Source organism: Phocoena phocoena, chromosome 5 (assembly GCF_963924675.1).
Source record: "Phocoena phocoena chromosome 5, mPhoPho1.1, whole genome shotgun sequence".
NCBI classification, from domain to species: Eukaryota; Metazoa; Chordata; class Mammalia; order Artiodactyla; family Phocoenidae; genus Phocoena; species Phocoena phocoena.
The window spans coordinates 9,926,787-9,947,216 of NC_089223.1; the positions used below are offsets into that span (position 1 = coordinate 9,926,787).

At 34.0% G+C, this 20,430-nt stretch overlaps 1 protein-coding gene across 2 annotated transcripts in view; it reads left to right on the top strand.

The window, feature by feature from the left end:
* Nucleotides 1–20,430, top strand: part of CCSER1 (coiled-coil serine rich protein 1) — a 1,266,496-nt gene that overhangs the window by 514,207 nt on the left and 731,859 nt on the right. For both annotated transcript variants that reach the window (XM_065877864.1, XM_065877863.1), the window contains one exon: nucleotides 7,937–8,014. In XM_065877864.1, coding sequence (XP_065733936.1) covers nucleotides 7,937–8,014 — 78 coding nt within the window. The remainder of the gene's footprint in view (nucleotides 1–7,936; nucleotides 8,015–20,430) is intronic.

A 20,430-nucleotide genomic window follows, 5' to 3' on the forward strand; every position in this document is an offset into this window, starting at 1 on the left:
AATGAGCTGAGCCAATCACACCGAGTTCATCCATCCCAAATTTACCAGCAAGAAAATTTACCGATTCTTTGCTAGGCAGAGAAGCTGAGAGTGTAACACTAGTAAAGCTCCTTCTACATGAAAGGAAACACCAGGAATGAGGAATAAGTGTTCCCTGCAAACTTAATTTCCAAATATTTCATTTGCTTTATAACTTCATTTTCTTTAAATGTAGAAAATTAAACATGGTCACAGATCTTTGACTTTATGATTTATTTATGTTTATGTTTAGAAAAGCCCTGCCATTCTATAATTGATAGATAATACCTATATTTTCTTCAAGTTCTTTTGCATTTTCTTTATATTTAGCACTTTAATACATTTAAAGTTTATTTGAATGAAATTTAAGGATGTATTTTTCCCCCTGACACTTAACCAATTAGTAAATCACAGCCTATTAAATAACCTGGTATATTTCCTCTATGCCTATTGAAGTTACAATAAATTTAGAACTCAAACTTCTCAAGTAGGAGTAAAAATCAGTACATTAGCCTTGGGGGAAAATTTGATAATATATGTGAAATTAGCCAATTATGTGCATATTAACTGAGACTTTATAATTCTATAAATTTATTGAAAGAAATAGTCACAGATCTGTTTTATGATTCTCATCACAGCATTAATTGTAAAGAAAAAAATGAAAATGCAAACATTATGACAAATGGATAAAGTTATATGATGGTATTTTCACTCATCATAAAGCACATTGGAGAAAAATGTTTGATGCGAGAAAAATCCTGAGAATGTAGTTTGGGGCAAAATTTAGAATAGATAATATACATTAATTCCAGTTAATTACATATCACAGAAAAAGACTGAAAAAATGTGTGCACGTATTTAATCAGTGATTATCTTAGGTAGCTGGATTTTTATTTGTTTGTTTGCTTCCCTATCTACTTACTTATGAATCCTTTTTCTAGTTTGTACTTTTCACACTTGCTTATCTCCTCTAACGAATTTAAGATAATTGGAGGCAAGGACTTTTTATTAAACATACATCGCAAATCTAGTTTGTGATAGATTCTCAATACTGCTTGTTAAATGTTGTAAATGAAATAAGACCATAATTTCAGTTTGTGACAGCAGCAGAACATACCAAGAATGTTCAAGAAAATAAGCAGATAGAGGGATAATGGAGATTCAAGTCATAAAGAGGTCTAGCAACAGTTGGTTTGGATTCAGCCTTAGAGATTAGGGATCAGGGACAGAATCTCTTTCCTTTGGAGAAATAATAGGTAAAAACAGGAACTCAGCCTTACGATATCTGTACAATAACTTGGGGAAATTATATAGGAACGTTGAGGTTCAAATATGCACTTCCAGAATTGGGATACATGAGTTGAAACTGCAATTTCCTAAAATTGAAGCAAACCAAAGCAAAATAAAATTAATAAGCCAGTCATTGTTGAGGTAACTAATGCCACCATCAACAAAAATGGGCTGGTTTAAAAAAATATATTGTTAATCAGATTAGCTATTTCTATCTTAAATTATGTTGCAGTGTGTCTGGCATGAAGTCATTGTGCTTTCGGTAGTTGATTTTTCAATTATTTTAAATGAATAAGAGGATATGAATTTTGTCACTATGGTGAAGCTCTAGCACTGATCAAAGGGTAAAGTGCTTGGATTGTAAATGATCTGTGTTTCTTTGTACATATACCATAGCTTGATATAAAGCATACTCTGAGAGAATCTAATTACTACTTTTTTCTAACTTTATACTAAACAACGAATCTTCCACTCCGTAATGTGGTTTCTGAATGGTTCTCTTCACCAAAAGGAAAGAACTCAAATAGGTTGCCACCCTGAGTTCTTACATCAAGTTTAGTTTTCATTATTAGTTAATATGTTGGCCAATATCTGATTAAGTACAGTCTCTTATCCATTTAGTTATTCTGAATCATCCCTACAAAACCTGCCTGCCCCTATTTGAGTTGATATAATTTAATTTCTGAAATTTCCAAACTAAGTACCAAGTCCTAATTTCTCCTGTGGGAATGAGCTAGTTTATATCTCTGCTATAGCCTAGTAATTTACGTTACTTTGGGTTTTGGTCACAACCTTGATTTAGCTTTGGTTTAGTGACAAAACAATGAAGTAATGAGATTAGTAATTAGGATTGATCACATCAGAGTAGGACTAAGAGCAAAGCTAACTCCACACTGAGCCAGGCATTTATTGGGATATTGTTTCTCTCAGCTGTCTTTGATTATTGATATCAGACAGGAAGAGATTTTGAAAATTAAGAAGGTGAACTTCAACCAGAGCTTTTGTTTACCTTATGCATCTGTACTAAAGGCCTTTTTTTTTTTTTTTTGCGGTACGCGGGCCTCTCACTGTTGCGGCCTCTCCCGTTGCGGAGCACAGGCGCCGGACGCACAGGCTCAGCGGCCATGGCTCACGGGCCCAACCGCTCCGCGGCATGTGGGATCTTCCCGGACTGGGGCACGAACCCGCGTCCCCTGCATCGACAGGTGGACTCTCAACCACTGCGCCACCAGGGAAGCCCCCTGATTTTTTTTTTTTTTAAAAGCTTAACTTTGTTTATTTGTTTTTTCTCAGCAATAACTTTTAGTAATTCTGACATCAATGTTGATAAAGTACTAGGTTGGTAGTCAGAGTTGGTACCAGGATACTTGAGACTGAGGATTTCACTGAGGTCATTTATCTGCTATTTCCAGCCTCTTGATAATTTGCCCCTAATTATTCATAGATTTTTTTATGAGCCATCTCATTGGAGCCAAGAAAAGGTCTGTTCAGCTCCCTGCCATTGTTTTCCTCTTGTCTGGTGTCATTTTCATTTAAATTTGTTAATACTTATTCTTCACCAACATGTGTGGCAGCTCTTTTTTTTTTTTTTTTTTTTTTTGCGGTACGCTGACCTCTCACTGTTGTGGCCTCTCCCATTGCGGAGCACAGGCTCCGGACGCACAGGCTCAGCGGCCATGGCTCACGGGCCCAGCTGCTCCGCGGCATGTGGGATCTTCCCAGACCGGGGCACGAACCCGCGCCCCCTGCATCGGCAGGCGGACTCTCAAGCACTGCGCCACCAGGGAAGCCCCGTGTGGCAGCTCTTAGTATGCCAAAGTGGCATGGTGTTGGCAAAACCTCTCTATGTGCTTAAATTTCTATTCCATTGAGAAATTTAAGAAAGAGGAGAATATTCCTATCTTGTTTCTTAGAATTTTATTTTAAAAAGCTCGTTTTATTTCCACTTGTGCCCTCATTTTCCTCAGAGTCAAAGATGAGTCAACAGTAGGAGATGATAGATACACTGCTCTTCTTGGCATTACTATTCTCCTTCGCACTTAAAGCTTATATCTCTCCTTCTGCCATCCATCTGTCCAGGAAGTTCCATAATCACCCACTCTGAGAAGAGTCTTGTATGTTAATTTTAAATTGTCAATACTTTAGCAAAGACTTTCTCCCCTTCCACAACACACCCACAAGCAGTTAATATTTCAGTGTTTAGGTGTGTTGTAATTAAAGTATCATTAAGGCACTAGTAACCGTTAGATTCCCATCTAAGGTATGAGATTGGCTAAAGTGTCTGAGGTTACTTGATAAAATACAAACTAATCTCTGTGAAAATCTTTGTACTAGAATGTGTACAGTACAAATATTAAGGTTACTTAATGCTCATTAAACACCAAGTAATTGCAAAAATATTTTCAAAGAATAGAATCCTAACTCTGTTGTGTTTTTGGCCATCATATGTTGATCTGAAAGGATGGTAGAAGAAAACATGCATGAAAATCTTTGTGAACTTGAAGTAGGACAAGATTTCTTAGGAAAAACACCAGAAAAGTATAAACTATAAAAAACAAACAAAACGGCAAATAAGATGGAAAGCATTGGTCCTTTTGTAGACACTGTTAAGAAAATGAAGAGGCAAGCCCAAACTGGGTGAAAATATTTATAATAAATATATAATAATAAATATATATGACAAAGGATTTGTATTCAAACAACCCAGTGAAAGAGAAGAATAGGCAAAATATTTGAACAGACATTTCACAAAACAAGATATACTTACTAATGGCACATGAAAAGATGCTTGGCATCATTTGTCATCCCTGGAAATGAAAGTGAAAGCCGCAGTGAGCTACCACTACAGACCCATTGGATGGCTAAAATTAAAAAAAAAACAACAAAAAACTAAATACCAGTGTTTATGAGATACAATGCAAATGAAAGTACAAACTATTGCATTTTGGAAAACATTTGTCAGTTTCTTATAAAGTTAACATAATACCAGATATAAATTTACCATAGGAAGCAAGTAATTTCACCAGTAGGTATTTATCCAAGGGAAATGAAAACATACATCCACATAAAGATATATACAAAAGCACTCAGTATGGCTGTATTCCCAATACCCCCAAACTGGAAACAATGCAAATTCTAGCAACAGGTTATTGGATAAATGAATTGTGGCCTCTGTTAAATACTACATAACATTTAAAAGGATGGACTACTGAAACATGCAACAATATGATATGATGAATTTCAGAATAATTTTGCTGAGTGAAAGGAGCTGGGCCTAGACAAATTCATATTAATATATTTCCCTTCCTATGAAATTCTAGGGAAGGAAAAACTAACCTATAGCATATAGCTTATCAGTGTTGCCTGGGACCATGGATTGGGTGGGTGGGAGGTGCTTGCATGCAAAGGAACGTGCGGGAACGTTTGAGGTAATGAGAATGTTCTATATTTTGATTTCAGTGGTAGTTATACATGTGAGTACATTTGTCAAATCTCATCTGGCTATATATTTTGAAAACTTGCGTTTTAGTATAGGTATGTTGATTTAAAGAAATAAAGTTGATTTAAAGAAAAAGAGGTTAGAGATGAGGGAAGAGTTTGCAAATTTAGGGAAATTATATTCTAAAAACAACAGCAAAGTGAGTAGTATCTTCAAAACTAATGAGTAGAAAGAATTCTGAAGAGCAGTATGCATGAGAGGAGGGTGATATTCACGAGAATATCTCTGATATGCTCAAAGGAAATACTTGGCTAGATTTTATTATTGAACTTAAAGATCTTACTTAATGTTAAGCTCAATTTGGAAGAAAATAAAAGAGAACTTAGCATACTTGGGATAGAAATAGAAAGGGGGAAAGTCTACTAATTTGTATAAAATAACATTTTACGTGAAGGAACAATGCTAGGTTCATGTTTATTTAATCACCTAATGTTGGAATGAAGCACACATTTATTGGACTTATTGGACTTAGAACCAGAAAACCAAGTTTTAGGACACTCAGACAATAAGAATTAGGATCGTTTTTTTTTAATAGCCTGTCAAGAATGTCTCATGCAGTCTCCAAAGGGTCAGAAAACCCAAATGTGTCATATGAGCATTAAGGAGATTCCTTCCGTTGGGATGATTTGCTTCTTTTGAAGAACAGCTTTTCCATATTCCCATGGGATTTGCTTTCACGTTATTGTGAAAGGACCATTTCCAAAGTCTCTAAAATATATTAAAAGCAAATGAAGTCATAATTATAAAAAAATAATTTATGAAGAAAGTTATGAAAGAACACACACTGTTGGTTTTTATAAACTTCAAGTGTAACTTTAGAGTACTTTGTTAATTTGTATTTAGATATACACTTGCATTGGTATTGCTGCCATTGAATGAAAGGGTAAATGATTTAAAATATGAAGTATGGATAAGACTTATCTGAAGGACTTACTATAGTGTTTTATCTAAAGGGTGAATAAATTGGAATGACACCTAAATTACAGATCACTGAAACACAAATGGGATAAAAAGCTGAAACTGAAGATTTTTTATCCTATTTTTTGCCATGTATTTCTCAACTTGATAATTAAATGCAGTTTATCAGATGTTGTCATATAAGACTGATTTGCTTTTTTAAAACACTTTTCTCAAGATTTCCTAAGAGCAATAGAATTAAAATGTCACACTATTTGAAAGTTAAAGTGAGAACAAAGTTTTCTCTAAGAATGATATTCAAATAATCAAGGTTACATGATGCAAATTTTAGAGTCTGCTTTCCATAGTGCTTAGAATGACACATTTATTTCTGGGAAGTTGTGGGAGACCTTAACCCTTAAAGAAGTTAACCATGGAGCTTTATTTTGAGCTCATCTTCTTATGGAAGTTAAAAAAACCTTCATCTGATCCAGGCTTTCAAATTTTTGTAACTGAATGTCATCTCTGTCTCCTGAATATAATTTTTAAGGACATAATACTTTAATATGCTATGCAGGATATCAGTACTTTAGGAAAATATCAGATAATTCAACTACATATGAACTGTGCTCTATCACTTGCTTAATTTCTCATGAAAAAGCCTAATGATGAGAGGAACAGCTCAAGGGTCTTGTTTTTCTATTTCTCCAAAAATGTTTTACTCATTTCTTATGTTAAAATCCTGCAGTAAATTGATTCCTAAGAAAACCTCTTTGTTTCCCCATTACATCATGTAATCAGATAGTGAAAGTCAGAAATTCAGAATATTTCCTGATTTCGATCTAATAAATGTCCAAGAAGCTCTGAATATATTTAGAAATTAGTCAGTAAGTAACTCACCTCAGTTATCTGGTGCCTGTATTTTCCTGTTTCCTTTAGTAGATTATTGTTCAGTTTTTATCTAATTTCCTCCTTTAAACATTTTAACTCAATGTTCAGGCTTATGTCAATTTCTAAAGAAGGTACATGTTGTACTACATATTATACTGAGTATCTTGGGTCCTATGTTTATAGTTCATATCCATTGTTTCTGGAATAGACAGTAAGAAATAATCCTACTTTAATGGATATTTAAAATGTGTCCAGGTTATTGTACACCTGAATCAAGTGAATAAAAGTAATCTTTGAGTAGAAAGAGACACTAAGAATTTGTAGCAACTGCAGCATGTATTCTTTGAATGTATTCTTTTGTTAGAATTTGTCAGCCAAACTTGTCTACTTGTTCCCTTATCTCAATCAAAGTTAATTCATGTTTTTGCTTTAATCTTTACTGCAAGTTTTTCTGTATTTGTGTCCATGTACATTTGGAAATGGAACTGAAAAAATGTAGGTGTGTATTTTTTTTCAATGTTTTGTTTACTTATCTACTTAAATGGAAGAATCCCTCTGAGAGAACGAGTTGAGAACATAGTAAAATAACTTCTGTTGCTGCCTATTATCAATATTGTTTTCTTGCTTTTAGAAAAAAATAATGACAAGCTTCTAACACGCATCTCTTTTTATATAGGCTAATCTCCCACTTAAGAAATTTTAATTGATTACATTTTTAAAGGACTAGAAGAACAGCATTAGCAACATTCTGATAATTCTCTTATATTTGTGTAAATCTTTTGTCCTTAAATATTTATTTAGCTGAATATAAGAAAGTTTGTCAAGAGCTATGAATATGGGAATTTTTAGAATTTAATATTTCTTCATTTTGCAATTGTAAATTAATGGCAGATATGCTTTTCATGATGAATTAAAAACTGGGTACAATGACTCAAATCTCCATAAAAGGAAAATATGAATAACACATATTTGAAAATCAGCCTGAAAGACATTGAAATAGCACCATAGTGAACCATTATAGGTATAGTTTAATTATCAAAAAAAGGTAAAAATATGTTAAGCACATATAATACTAGATACCATCCTAACGTAAAAGATGGTTATTATATTTAATAAAATACACTTGAAATGCAAATTGAGAAGTGATAATTTGATTAATTTCTTAATTATTTCTAAATAAGGAATGATTCATCATACAATAATAATTTGAATTTTTCTACATCCATTTTCACTTACATATTTGTTTTTTATTTTAACAAGAAGAGTTAGGTTCTAAATTAGGAATAATAAAAAATGACTACAAAAAAGTATCTCTTTAATTCAATTTTGTTTTTCTTGTAGAGTACAGATATGAGCCCAGCAAGTAGCACCACTTCACTTCCTGTTAGTCCTCTTACTGAAGAGCCATTGCCTTTCAAGGTAAAAAATAAATTGAAAACATTTTTAATAATTGTTTACAATACTTTTAGGATCTTTAAAAAATATTTATTTTACTATAGTAAAATAGGTAGTCCAGGCATAGATGGTGAGGTTAACTGCTTTAGTTCATAAGGATCTTGTTTCAGATGTTAAAATTTTGTTGTTGTTTTGTCTGTTGTCATTCTACTTGCTAAATAAAGGTAGAGTTTGAATAGAAATTGATACTTTGTATAACACATTGTTTGCCTTGCATGTAAGAGACAGTAATTTCATTGTAATAGTTTGATGTCACATGAATTATAGGTTTCAAGTCTTGTATTTATATTAATTTAAGCAATAAGTTTGGAATGAATTATTCAGCACTCATTGAGTAGTTAAACTTTCATTAGCTGATTGAATTTTCATTGATAACTCTAGGTCATAATTAATTAGTTGTGTATTCTTTACAAACTAATGGTAAAAATAAAAAATTAACATATGGAATCATTCCTCCAAACACTGCATTTTTAAAATATTTAAGTAAATACTCTAAGTATGATTAGCAGAATTCTTCAGTTTGGGAGTCTGTATACATTACAAATATGAAGTCATCTTCTTGTTTTGCTATTTAAGATTAGATGTTTCTCTTTAAGCCAAAGCTTGTAAATCACCTATTTTATATGTGCACCAGAGATTTTTGGATTTCTTTAGGATTACTGTAAATAAAGGGACTCCTTAAGATCATGGGAAGAAAAAAAAAAACTTGGAAAGTTGGGATGATACACTTACGTGCAATGGTTTCAGTTTAGTTTAAAGACAGGTAAACATATTTTGGGGGGTTATGATTTGTATTTTATCATAACTTTGTCATTGTTTTTCATATGAAGACAAAATCTTATTCAACTTCATATTGCTTACATCTAGTACAGTGACTGACGTGGATTTCTGTATACTCAATATTTGCTGTATTGTTAAAATGAAAATAATGGTTATAAATTCCATCGTGGGTCTTTAGTTTTCTAATTATAGGTGCTTTGTGTCTTAATGATAAACAATAATAACTGTTAAAGGCTCATTTTATGTCAGAGAATTGTTAAATACTAAATAGAATTCTGATTATATCATTTATTGAGAAATATTTTATCATTCTACAACAAAAGGAGAAAATAATACTAATGTTTCAAAGTTTAGTATTCCTTAATATTCCATCTTATGGTAGATGGGACAAAATTTAAAGAAAAATCATATTTTTAAAAAGTTTTTAATTGATTTCTCACAGCATCACTAGAAACCATTTTCTCTTTTTAATATGCTGATAATGACTACCCTCCTTGAAAATTAATGTATTTTTTAACAGAGGTAAAAGGAAACGTCAGATATATTCCAAAATCTGCTGACATAAAGCTAATATAAATATAATTATTTTAGTTAGTTTCTCTGACTGGTTCTAAGAGATCAGTATTTTTCCTGTGTTAATGTGTAAATATGCAGTTAAAACTTGCAAGTGCTTATAATATAAAATATTGGCTTTTGCTAACCAATATAGTTATAGTAGCTCTTAATTTACTTCTTCTGTGATAGGAATATTATTTATATTTTTTCAAAACAATTTTATCAGATATAGAAACATCCACTAGTATTTAGAAGTATCTAAAATTAAGGTTTCAAATTATACAACTCCTGCATTTGCTTCTTTTATTTTTAGTTTATAAACTGTTGTCATATAAATGATTGACAGAATTCTTATTTATCTTTATATAAACACAAAATATACAGAAACTATTTTGAGATGTACCTTAGCAGTATAGTACATTTTAATTGCAAAAAAATTTGTTGAAAACAAAAAAACACGGAAGACATTGAAGTTTTCCGATAATGATACCCTGAAAAACCTTGCAGTTTTAATTCATTTATGTCCGAAACTTTATTTAAATTTTTGATATTTGACCAACATGGTTAACTAGAAAAAAAATTGATTATCTTTTTTTTTTTTTTACTCCCCAAGAATAAAATAAGATTAATCACCTTTGATACTTTAGTTGTATTTTCTAAGACAGTGATTTCAGCGCCCAACTCCGTAACCATCTGCCCTAATATTAGACAAGGAAGGCTTTTGAAAGATAAGCTTTGGTGGCCAGTTGAGAGACTTACTTATACCTTTTCTTCTGGGAAATAATTAGGTTAATAAAAGAAAGTATTCCATCCTTTTTCTTGGTCTATTTTGGAAGCACTCATATGACAGTTGGAGGACGATATCCTGTTTTGGCTCAAGTGTTTATCCAAGTAAATGCTTTCCTTTAAATATTATATTCAAAATGACATTCAGATTAAATTTATTTTAACCATACCATTTGACATAATGACAAATGGTATGTAATATATTTTTTAAATCCCTAATAATTACCTTCCCACTAATATCTCTACCTATATTATTGACTTGAATGTTAGATGAGAAATTGGCTATCAATAGGAATGTACCACAGTGGGATCTATTAAATTTAAGGTAGTAGAAAACTGGTAGTATCCTGGAGACTTACCCAAGGAGTCAAGAGAGGTATGTTAAGCTTTGGAGATACAAGAATCAAAGATGACAATTAAATTTTGTTTGGGACCAGATGCTTCTTTTCCATAATAAGACTATTTTTTGGCACTAATAGTACTGGAGTACATACTTCAATTTTTAAACAAAACCAGATCTGCTCTTAAAAATAGCCCAAGCCCTGTATACTTACTCAGGACTCTATTCCCTTACAGAACAGTTCACCTTGTGCTAAATTTCTTACCCTTACCATTTAAAACCCATTGCCATAGTGTTTTGTTTGGTTTAGTCTTTCAAAAATGAGGACAGTTCTCACAAAAATCCATCTAGTCTTCTCTTAATAAATTGCAAGATCTAGGAAACTGCCTTTCTTTCAGATAGAACTGATTGATCAAAGATAAGTAGGGTTTCTCCGTCTGGACAGGGTACATGGATACCAGTTCACCACAGTCACCATTCCCTATTCACACCTGGCACTGAAAGCATTTGAGTGAACCCCTTCATATAAAAAGATGTATAATTCACAATCCTCCACCTATACCACAGGTAATAAACTCACAGATTTCCCAGTTGGACTCTTGTTGCTGAGAAGTTTCTAGGAGTCCAGGTTTTTATAATTATGCAGACTATTATTACGGACATATATTTGGAAACAAAGGGCAAATGCATAACTTCAATTTTTTAATAGAGTTTTCAGCATTCCATAAAATATATACATATATGGTCTGACACATATGCCACTACGTTATTATGGAAAGGCCAAGGGATAACTAATTTCACATGGGTGGAAACAATATTCTATTAAACAGCCATAATAGAATCATAATAGTGCAAGTTAATTGATCTAAGTGAGACTTTGCTATAAGGAAAAAGGGAGTAGACTGCTAAACTGTTAATTAAAAGTTTTATGTTTTTCTGTAGAATAACTAAGTTGACATTGTTAATTTTGATGCCCATTCTACCTGTTCCCTCTGCCATTCTCCCTGATTTCCTTAATCTGCCTTGTCTCTTCCTTTGTGGCCTCAGTCAGATGTACCACACCAAAAATGCTTTGGGGCCATCAAATATTACTGTTCTTTAGTAGGATGACCCTTTTAATTTATTTGTATATACACAGGTATTACAGCCTCCATCCATTCCTGGAACTAACATTCTTGAAGCTAAAGCTGGCTCATTGTTCCTGACCCCTCCGTTAATAGTACACTTGATTATGGGCCATGTTCTTTTTGCCAGCCACATTCATCACATATTTTTAAATTTATTTGTTCTTCAGTGAAGCCTGATGGCTAGATCTTAATCCCTTTTCCTCCAGAAAGCATCTTTTTTGATTACATAAGTTAGACACAGGTTATCCTGGCTTATTCTTTATCCTTATCCTGTGATAAAGCCAACAGGAAAGAAACAAATTCAATTTGCCTTTCCTTTAGACATTGTTTCAAAAGTGCACCAAGACTATCCTCCATTCACCAATCTTCAGTCAAAGTCTGAAAATAAAAATCACCCATTGCCTTCATGACCCCATTGACTGCTGCTTCTCTCTGTTAGTGGGTTCCTGGCATGTGTAAGGTGCTTGGCTATCCAGTACCTAGAATGCAAGGTGGGGCCACCCTCCCTGAAGTCCAGCCATCTTCCCCAGGAGCTGACACAGAGTGGTGCTGGGCTCTTTCCTGGGTCTCCTGTCCTATGGAATTCCAAGGTTCTCTGACTACTTTTCTTCATCTCCCTTATTTAAGCAAGGGACACAGAGGAAGAAATAGAGAAATACATGAAGGTCTCAAAAATTTTATCCTGCTAGCCAATGCGGGGATGTTATGATCCACTTGACCACAGAGTCTAAACTCAGGACTTAGTAACATGTAGTAACACACATAGTTTGCTCTCAATTATATAAAATAAATATTGAGTAGAAAAAAAACCCCAGGAAATATACAGTTATCAACAATCAACTATTTAGATGGACTATACTTAAGTTTTTTCCTATAGTTTCTATAATGACCACTTATTTCTATTTTAAGAACAATATATTTTTTTAAGAAAGCAGAAAAGAGAGTTGGGAACATTAGAGGCAGTGTAGCCTAGTTAAGAGACTTCCTAGGATCAAATCCCAGTTCTGCCACTTTATATTTTTATAACTGTGAGCCAGTTACTTTGTGTCTCAATTTCTCCATCTGTAAAATGGAAACAATAGCAACTGCTTCTTCATTGTGTTCTTATAAGGTTAAACAAGTTATTAAATAGGAAGTGCTTAGAATAGCACATAGCCAACAGTATATGTTTTAACCGATCTTTTTTTTTACAGAGATATCCGTTAGTTTAAAGCAAGAAAGTTCTATATATTAGAAATAACATGAAACAGAAATATTTCCACTCAACTCCTTGTACTTCATTTCTAAATGTGAGAATAGAAATATAAAGTCTACTTTGATGAAGAATAATGTTTAATATTCATTCCTAGAAGGCATGCTACTTATTTTATACCCTCGAGTATTCAGATGAGCTCATATATCAGTTTCCTCTCATGAAAAATAATTAATCGAAATGTTTATCAATTATGAGGGAGAAGAAGTTAATATAATGAGTTTGTCTTAAGGGGAAACTGGTAAATATACATAAAGCATTACTTGGAAAAAAGGAATACATAATAGTTTGTGTAACCATAGGATGTATGGTATCTTTTTATCAGGAACACACCACAGTATATTTTTCTTTAATTCCCCAAACCTCTCCCTGTGCATTAACCTGGTAACTTTCTAAATACAATCTCCACTGAAGGAACATTATTTAATCACATTAGATTCTGGGAAAAACCTCATTGTGAACAAAGCACTATTGATATTTTACTCTTTATATAACATCAATATACTAAGTAGTGTCAGTTTATTTGGTCTAAACACACCATAGTGGAAAAGAACACATTTGGAGGCTCTGAGGGAGTGGAGTCGGATAGTGGTGTGACCTCATAACATCATCTGTTGCATATCCTGCATTGGTTGAGATTTTTTTGTGTGTTTATTGTTGTTTTTCATTTACTGAATTTAATGGTCTCTTTTTATTATTGGAATTCACTTTTTGGTTGTCCCAGAAAGAGCCCAAAATGGTATATTCTGCGTTTTTGGTTAGTTTTTGACTAGGCCATCTATTCATTCATTCATCTGTTGATGAATCAATTTATAAAATACCTACCACGTGCTTGATAATGTTCTAGACACTGGTGCTTCAATGTAAACAACACAGACTGAATTCCTGCTTTCATGGTATTTGGGTTCTAGTGAGGAGTGATACACAGCAAAAGAATAAATATATAGCATGTCAGGTAGGGATGATAAATGCTATAATGAAAAATAAAGCAGGATTTGGAAGATAAGAAGTGACTTTAAAGTATGTTGCTGTTTCAAAAAGGATGGTCAAAGAAGGTTACTCTGATTAGGAGATGGTTTAGCCAAGACTAAAATGAGAAACAAGAGAAAGCCACTCATCTCTCTATGGGAAGAGGCTTAAGGACAAGTGCGAAAGCCGTGAGGCAGGGGAACATTTGACCTTTTAGGATCGGCAAGAGTGACATTGTGGCTGAAGCAGAGTGAATGAGTGTACAGGTAATAAAAGATCAAGTCAGAGAGAAACCAGATCATGAAGGGCCTTGTAGGCCGTGGTAAAGACTTGGAATCTTACATTGCATGAGATGGGAAACCACTGGAGTGTTTTGGGAAAAAAGAATGACATAATCAGACTTTATTTCAAAACTGTTACTCTGATTTCCGTGTAGATGTAGGCAGCAAAAGGACATGGTAGAAGAAGGAAGGCAAAGTTCCTATAGGTAAGAGATGGCATGGTAAATGACAGGCTAATAAGCGCTGGTGGGATTTTAGATACATTTTGAGTGTGAGTCATCAGGATTTGTTAATGGATTGTATGTGGGATATCAACAAAGAGCAATATCAAAGATTATCCCTGATTCTAAGGTTCTCTATATTTTCCTATTTTTACCTCTTTTGCTATCTTTCTGATGTTGCAAATAAACAGGTATCATGATGTAGCGATTAACAGAGTCTTCTCTGCAGGCACACCCTGGGGTCTCTTCCTCTTTTCATAAGGACGCCAGTCATAGTGGATTAGAGCCCTCACCCCCCATCCCACCACCACCGTGGCCTCATTTTAACATCTCTTTAAAGACCTTGTATCCAAATACGGTTACATTCTGAGGTCCTGGGGGTTGAAACTCCGACCTGCAAATTTTGAGGGGACAAAATTCAGCCCATGACAGACAGACTGAAGACTGCTATGTTAATTCTTTGCTGAACAGAAGGCCAACCCTGACTCAAGGAAAGGAAAAATAAATTGCCCCTCTTGATGGGGAATGACAAGGATTTGGAGCAATTTTTAATCTACCATATAAATATGTGATATTCCTTTATTGATCCAGTTTTCAGTGCTATTAAATTCTCAGTGATGTGTGAGGGAGTTTGGATTTGAGGGAATGAAATAGGAAATGAGAGATTTCCTTAAATGTTTACACATATTCATCTGTGCACTTATTTGAGTATATTTTCCAATGCTATTTTAATTTCCATTAAATTTGGAAACTTCAGTTAAATGTCACCATATTTGAATTAACTTATAGTCCTTAAAACCTTGTGGTTGAGAATATCAAAGAATCATGGCTATAAAAATATTTTACTAAAGTCTTGATTATAAACACTGAGAGGAAAATTGAAATAACAACTACCAAACAATACTCTCTATATTATGTCTATATAGTATTATTTTATGTTAACATTTTTCCTTCTGGTTTTGTCAAGATAAATTTTGAATAAACACTGTATCTATTATTTAACTTTTGCAGACAGCATCACTGATGTATTATGAATATTCACTGGAAAGAAAAATAATAATTGTATATCCTGATAAATCAAGTAAAATTATTTTAAAATAAATTAAAATTACTTTTACATAAATTAAAGCCAAAACAAATTTTAATTTTCCTTAAAAGGTATGCAGTATCTCTCAGACATAGCAGACCTCAAGGGGAAAGAAAAATAATGGAAATAATAAGCAAATACTTTCATGTCGCTTGCTAGCTTTATATTGCTGTCAAATCCTTCTCATACACTATCCAAATGGTTTCAGTAAGGCATGTCCAAGATACAGAACTTGTCAACATTAATACATGCTAAAAATAATGGCATACACCCTCCCACCCCATCCACAGGTCACACATTCATTTTCTTCCTTAAATGTAAATCTCATTGAATTTCTTCATCTTTGCATAGGTTGCTGCCTTAGATTTCTCCTAACATTTTTGAGTTCTCCATGTGGTAATGAGAGAAAACGTTCATGGTATAAAGCTTTATTTTAGCATACTTTCAGAGCATTGGGCCATACTCTGCTTACTGTGGTCACAAAGTCCCTTTGACATATTTAGTGGACAAGATTTACTCAGCATCTGTTAGAGATGACCTTGGAAAACCGAATTCAGGGATCCACTGTTTATATCATTGAGTTAAAAAGAGCTCCAGGGCTTCCCTGGTGGCGCAGTGGTTGAGAGTCCGCCTGCCGATGCAGGGGACGCGGGTTCGTGCCCCAGTCCGGGAAGATCCCACGTGCCGCGGAGTGGCTGGGCCCGTGAGCCATGGCCGCTGAGCCTGCGCATCTGGAGCCTGTGCTCCGCAACGGGAGAGGCCACAACAGTGAGAGGCCTGCGTATGGCAAAAAAAAAAAAAAAAAAAAAAAAGAGCTCCAGAAAACTACAAGATACATAGATTTGGATGGTATTTCATAATTGGCAAAAGTGAGGATTTTCTAGGAAAAGCTTGAATTTAGAATACAGGTACAGAACATTGGAGGAAAGAATTCAGGTACCCAATGTGAAAAGGTCTGGATTAGTTTGTACATAAAAGACAGGATATTGAATTACAGCTAGCAAAATTCTAAAGCCAATAAAAGCCTTGAAATTTGGGGAAATGAAAACAATTTTGTGTGTTTCTTGAAAGAAAATGAATTTTAAGAAACTGAGTCATTATGGCCTCAACTTTGGTTTGGGGACCCACTTAAGAGTGGATTGGCGTCACTGAAATACATGTTCTGTCTGCCGACAAGATGCCAGGACAGTTTTATTTGGAAACAGTTGATGTCAGCAGTGTGCTCTGTTCCTCAATACCTGTTGCTCCCTAGTGTCTAGAAAACTTTGATGTGAGATAATAGCGGATGTGGCAGTCATTGCTCTGCACACCAATATTAACAAGATTTCTTTTAACATTTAATGAAGACGTCAGATATTGGAATTGGCTTGGGGTTAACTCTATATTTAAGATAATATCATTATTAATGATAATTTAAGCAGTTGATCTCATGTTTAGTACATCCAGTGTTATTTTTTATCTTAACATTACCATTTCATACACATTCTGGATCATATACACTTATTCTTTGTTGTTTTAAAATATAATCTCTTGCATTACTTCAGGATTTACCTTATAAGTGTGGCGTATACTGTAACACATTTTTTTAAATAAGAAATTAATAATCAAGGTAAAATTCCAAGGCTGTGATTCATTATTAACATGACCATTTGAGATGGACCATGAATATGAGAAGCTGTCAGAGGTGGACCCAGCATGAGTTTAGTTTATCTGGCAATGACTTCCATCTGTTCTATTGGAATCATTTACTTAAATAACAAATGAATTTTGGAAGCTGAATCATATCAGCAGTAAAATAAAATGTGTGAGGAATTAAGTACAGTTAACTCTGCCATACATCAAATAATTTAGAAATGATTGTATTTACTTTGCTAACTACACAAGGTTAAAGAATATTAGACCTAAAGTGTTTCATTAAGACATTGGACATCCTTTGTTTTAATTATACTATATGGGGGTATTAAATGGCCATGCTGACAGATGCAATACAGTGAGTAAAACAAGCAAATATTCTGTTCTGAGGTTTTTTTGTATCACAGATTTAACATTTCTTCAGTGCAGTTTTCAAAGCACACATAAATAATTTGTCAGAGATTCTAATACCTGTAGTAACTCTGCTGGGCAAAATTGGCGTATGGATGACGCAGATTAAAAGTTGGATAGTCATTATGAATAATCAGAAAATTCTATTTACCCTTGTCTACAGTAAAAGATATTCTTAATAGTTTAGGGAAGAGTATGAACATCGCTTTATTTATTTTTGTTGTTGTTATTCGCTTATTTTATTTTTAATTTATTTTTTTATTAGAGTATAGTTGCTTTACAATGTTGTGTTAGTTTCTGCTGTACAACAAAGTGAACCAGTTGTACATATATTGAATACACATATCCCCTCTTTTTTAGATTTCCTTCCCATTTAGGTCACCACAGAGCATTGAGTAGAGTTCCCTGTGCTACACAGTAGGTTCTCATTAGTTATCTATTTTATACATAGTAGTTATATTTGTCAATCCCAATGTCCCAATTCATCCCACCTTCCCTTTCCCCCTTGGTAACCATACATCTGTTCTCTATGTCTGTGACTCTATTTCTGCTTTGCAAACAAGTTCATCTGTATCATATTTCTAGATTCCACATATAAGCAATATTTTACGGTATTTGTTTTTCTCTTTCTGACTCACTTCACTCTGTATGACAGTCTCTAGGTCCATCCACATCTCTGCAAATTGCACAGTTTTGTCCCTTTTATGGCTGAGTAATATTCCATTGTATATATGTGCCACATCTTCTTTATCCATTCATCTGTCGATGGGCATTTAGGTTGCTTCCATGTCCTGGCTATTGTAAACAGAGCTGCAATGAGCATCGGGTTGCATGCATCCTTTCAAATTATGGTTTTCTCCAGATGTATGCCCAGGAGTAGGATTGCTGGGTCATATGGTAGCTCTATTTTTAGTTTTTTAAGGAATTTCTATACTGTTCTCCATAGTGGCTGTATCAATTTACATTCCCACCAACAGTGCAAGAGGGTTCCCTTTTCTACACATCCTCTCCAGCATTTATTGTTTGTAGATTTTTTGATGATGGCTATTCTGACCGGTGTGAGGTGATACCTCATTGTAGTTTTGATTTGCATTTCTCTAATTATTAGTGATGTTGAGCATCTTTTCTTGTGTTTTACTTTAAAATGAATTTCAAAAGAGATCAGGAAGGGTGCAATGTGCTTTTGCAAATACTTAACTTTCTTCCTCTTGGATAGTGACTTATTTCTAGTGCAAGAAATTAGAAGGTAAACAATTGCCAGATGGATATTAGCCTCTAATCAGCAGCCTAATAGCAATAATTTTGAAGATAGATGTAATTTGAATATTCTGAGTAATTATTGATGTCAGATTTTCAGCTAAGGAAATTCTCTGTTTTCTTTTAAGCTTTTGCATTATATTATCAGCAGTCAGCTTCTGTCTGTACTGGGACTTGCCCTTTTTCTCAGGTAATCTCTTTTACTCTAGCAAATCTGATAAGAAACTCTTATCTCAGGAGATGTGACAAGCACTGAAAATGTTGGCTAAACCTGTTATATTAGAATCTTATTCATGTATTTCTTATTAAGAATAAAAATTCAAGTTCTTTTCTTCTTTCCCACATAACATCTGTGAAACAATTTATGTTCTTCCTCACCAAGGGAAAAGAAAATCCCTTCTTATATATAAATATATACAGGAATCTGTTTCAACAACCTTTATTCCTTACAGACTCCACACAGGCAAACTTCTTTTTCCATGTCTCCAAGCTTTTTCCTTCCTTTTGTCTCCTTGGAGACCAAAGTTGACCTAGTACAGAGAACCAGACCTATCACCTTCTGACTCACCCTCTCCCCAAAGGTATTGAAAAGCCTTGAGGAAATTCATACACCGAGTTAAAACTCTCAATGGAAAACAAAAATGTGATTCATTATAATCAAGTCAGAAAATAGACTTGTATTCCATTCTCTATGTAATGCCAAACACCTGTGCTATCTTAAACTAGTCACTAGACTTAATGATGTGTGTGTTCATCCATGTTGCTTATCTTGACCATAAAAAACAAGAAGAATAAAAATTCATTTAAAGTAGTTAGGCCCTGCTTAACAAGAAAGTCTTTGGCAGCAGTATTTGAGCTGAAAGTTTTGAAAAAGCTGGGCAGAACTGTCAAAGCATAATTAAGGGTAGAAGAATTAAGCTCACTTTTCTCCCTTAAGTGTCTTTGCCAGACAATAGAAGCTGGCAAGAGAGCCAAGTAGGAAAATGGAGCCATGCCAGCTGCTACACCATGTTAAAGAGAGATGGGTCATAGTTTCTGGTAATAATGCCTACATGAATAAAACCGACAGTGGTCTGTCCTCTTGTTAACATTAGCTGTTTCTCTCCTTCTCTTTCTTGTTCTTTCCTGTGGGCCTTACTCACTTAGTGATAATAGTTCTACTATTATCATTTCTCACCATTTCTGTTATTTTCTTGAATGTAGTGAGACATTCAGAACAATCAACAAACATTTATTGAGTTCCTACTATGTGTAAGACCTTATGTAAAGGTACTGGGGCAGAAATATTTTCTTCAGACTGTATAAAGCTACAGAATATCGTAATGCTGGCTGTAGTTCAGCATGGCCTGGAAAAATGTCAAGTATTTCAAAAGTTCAGAGATGCAGTTGAGGAAAGGGAAGTGTCGTGAGGCAAAGGAGGAGTAAGTGCCAGGGTCTCAAGCTAGACCACGAAGGTCTAGACATTATAAATATTCAGTTGCGTGTTGCCCACGTGGCAAGGAAGAATTTGTTTGTTGTGAAGGACTTCACATGCTTTATAGAGAACTTCGACTGCCTTCTACAAGCAGTGAGGTACAGGGAGCAAGCAAGAGTTGTGTCTTAGTCTGTTCAGGCTGATCTAAGAAAATATCATAAACTAGGAAGCATATAAACAACAGAAATGTATTGCTTTCTCACAGTTC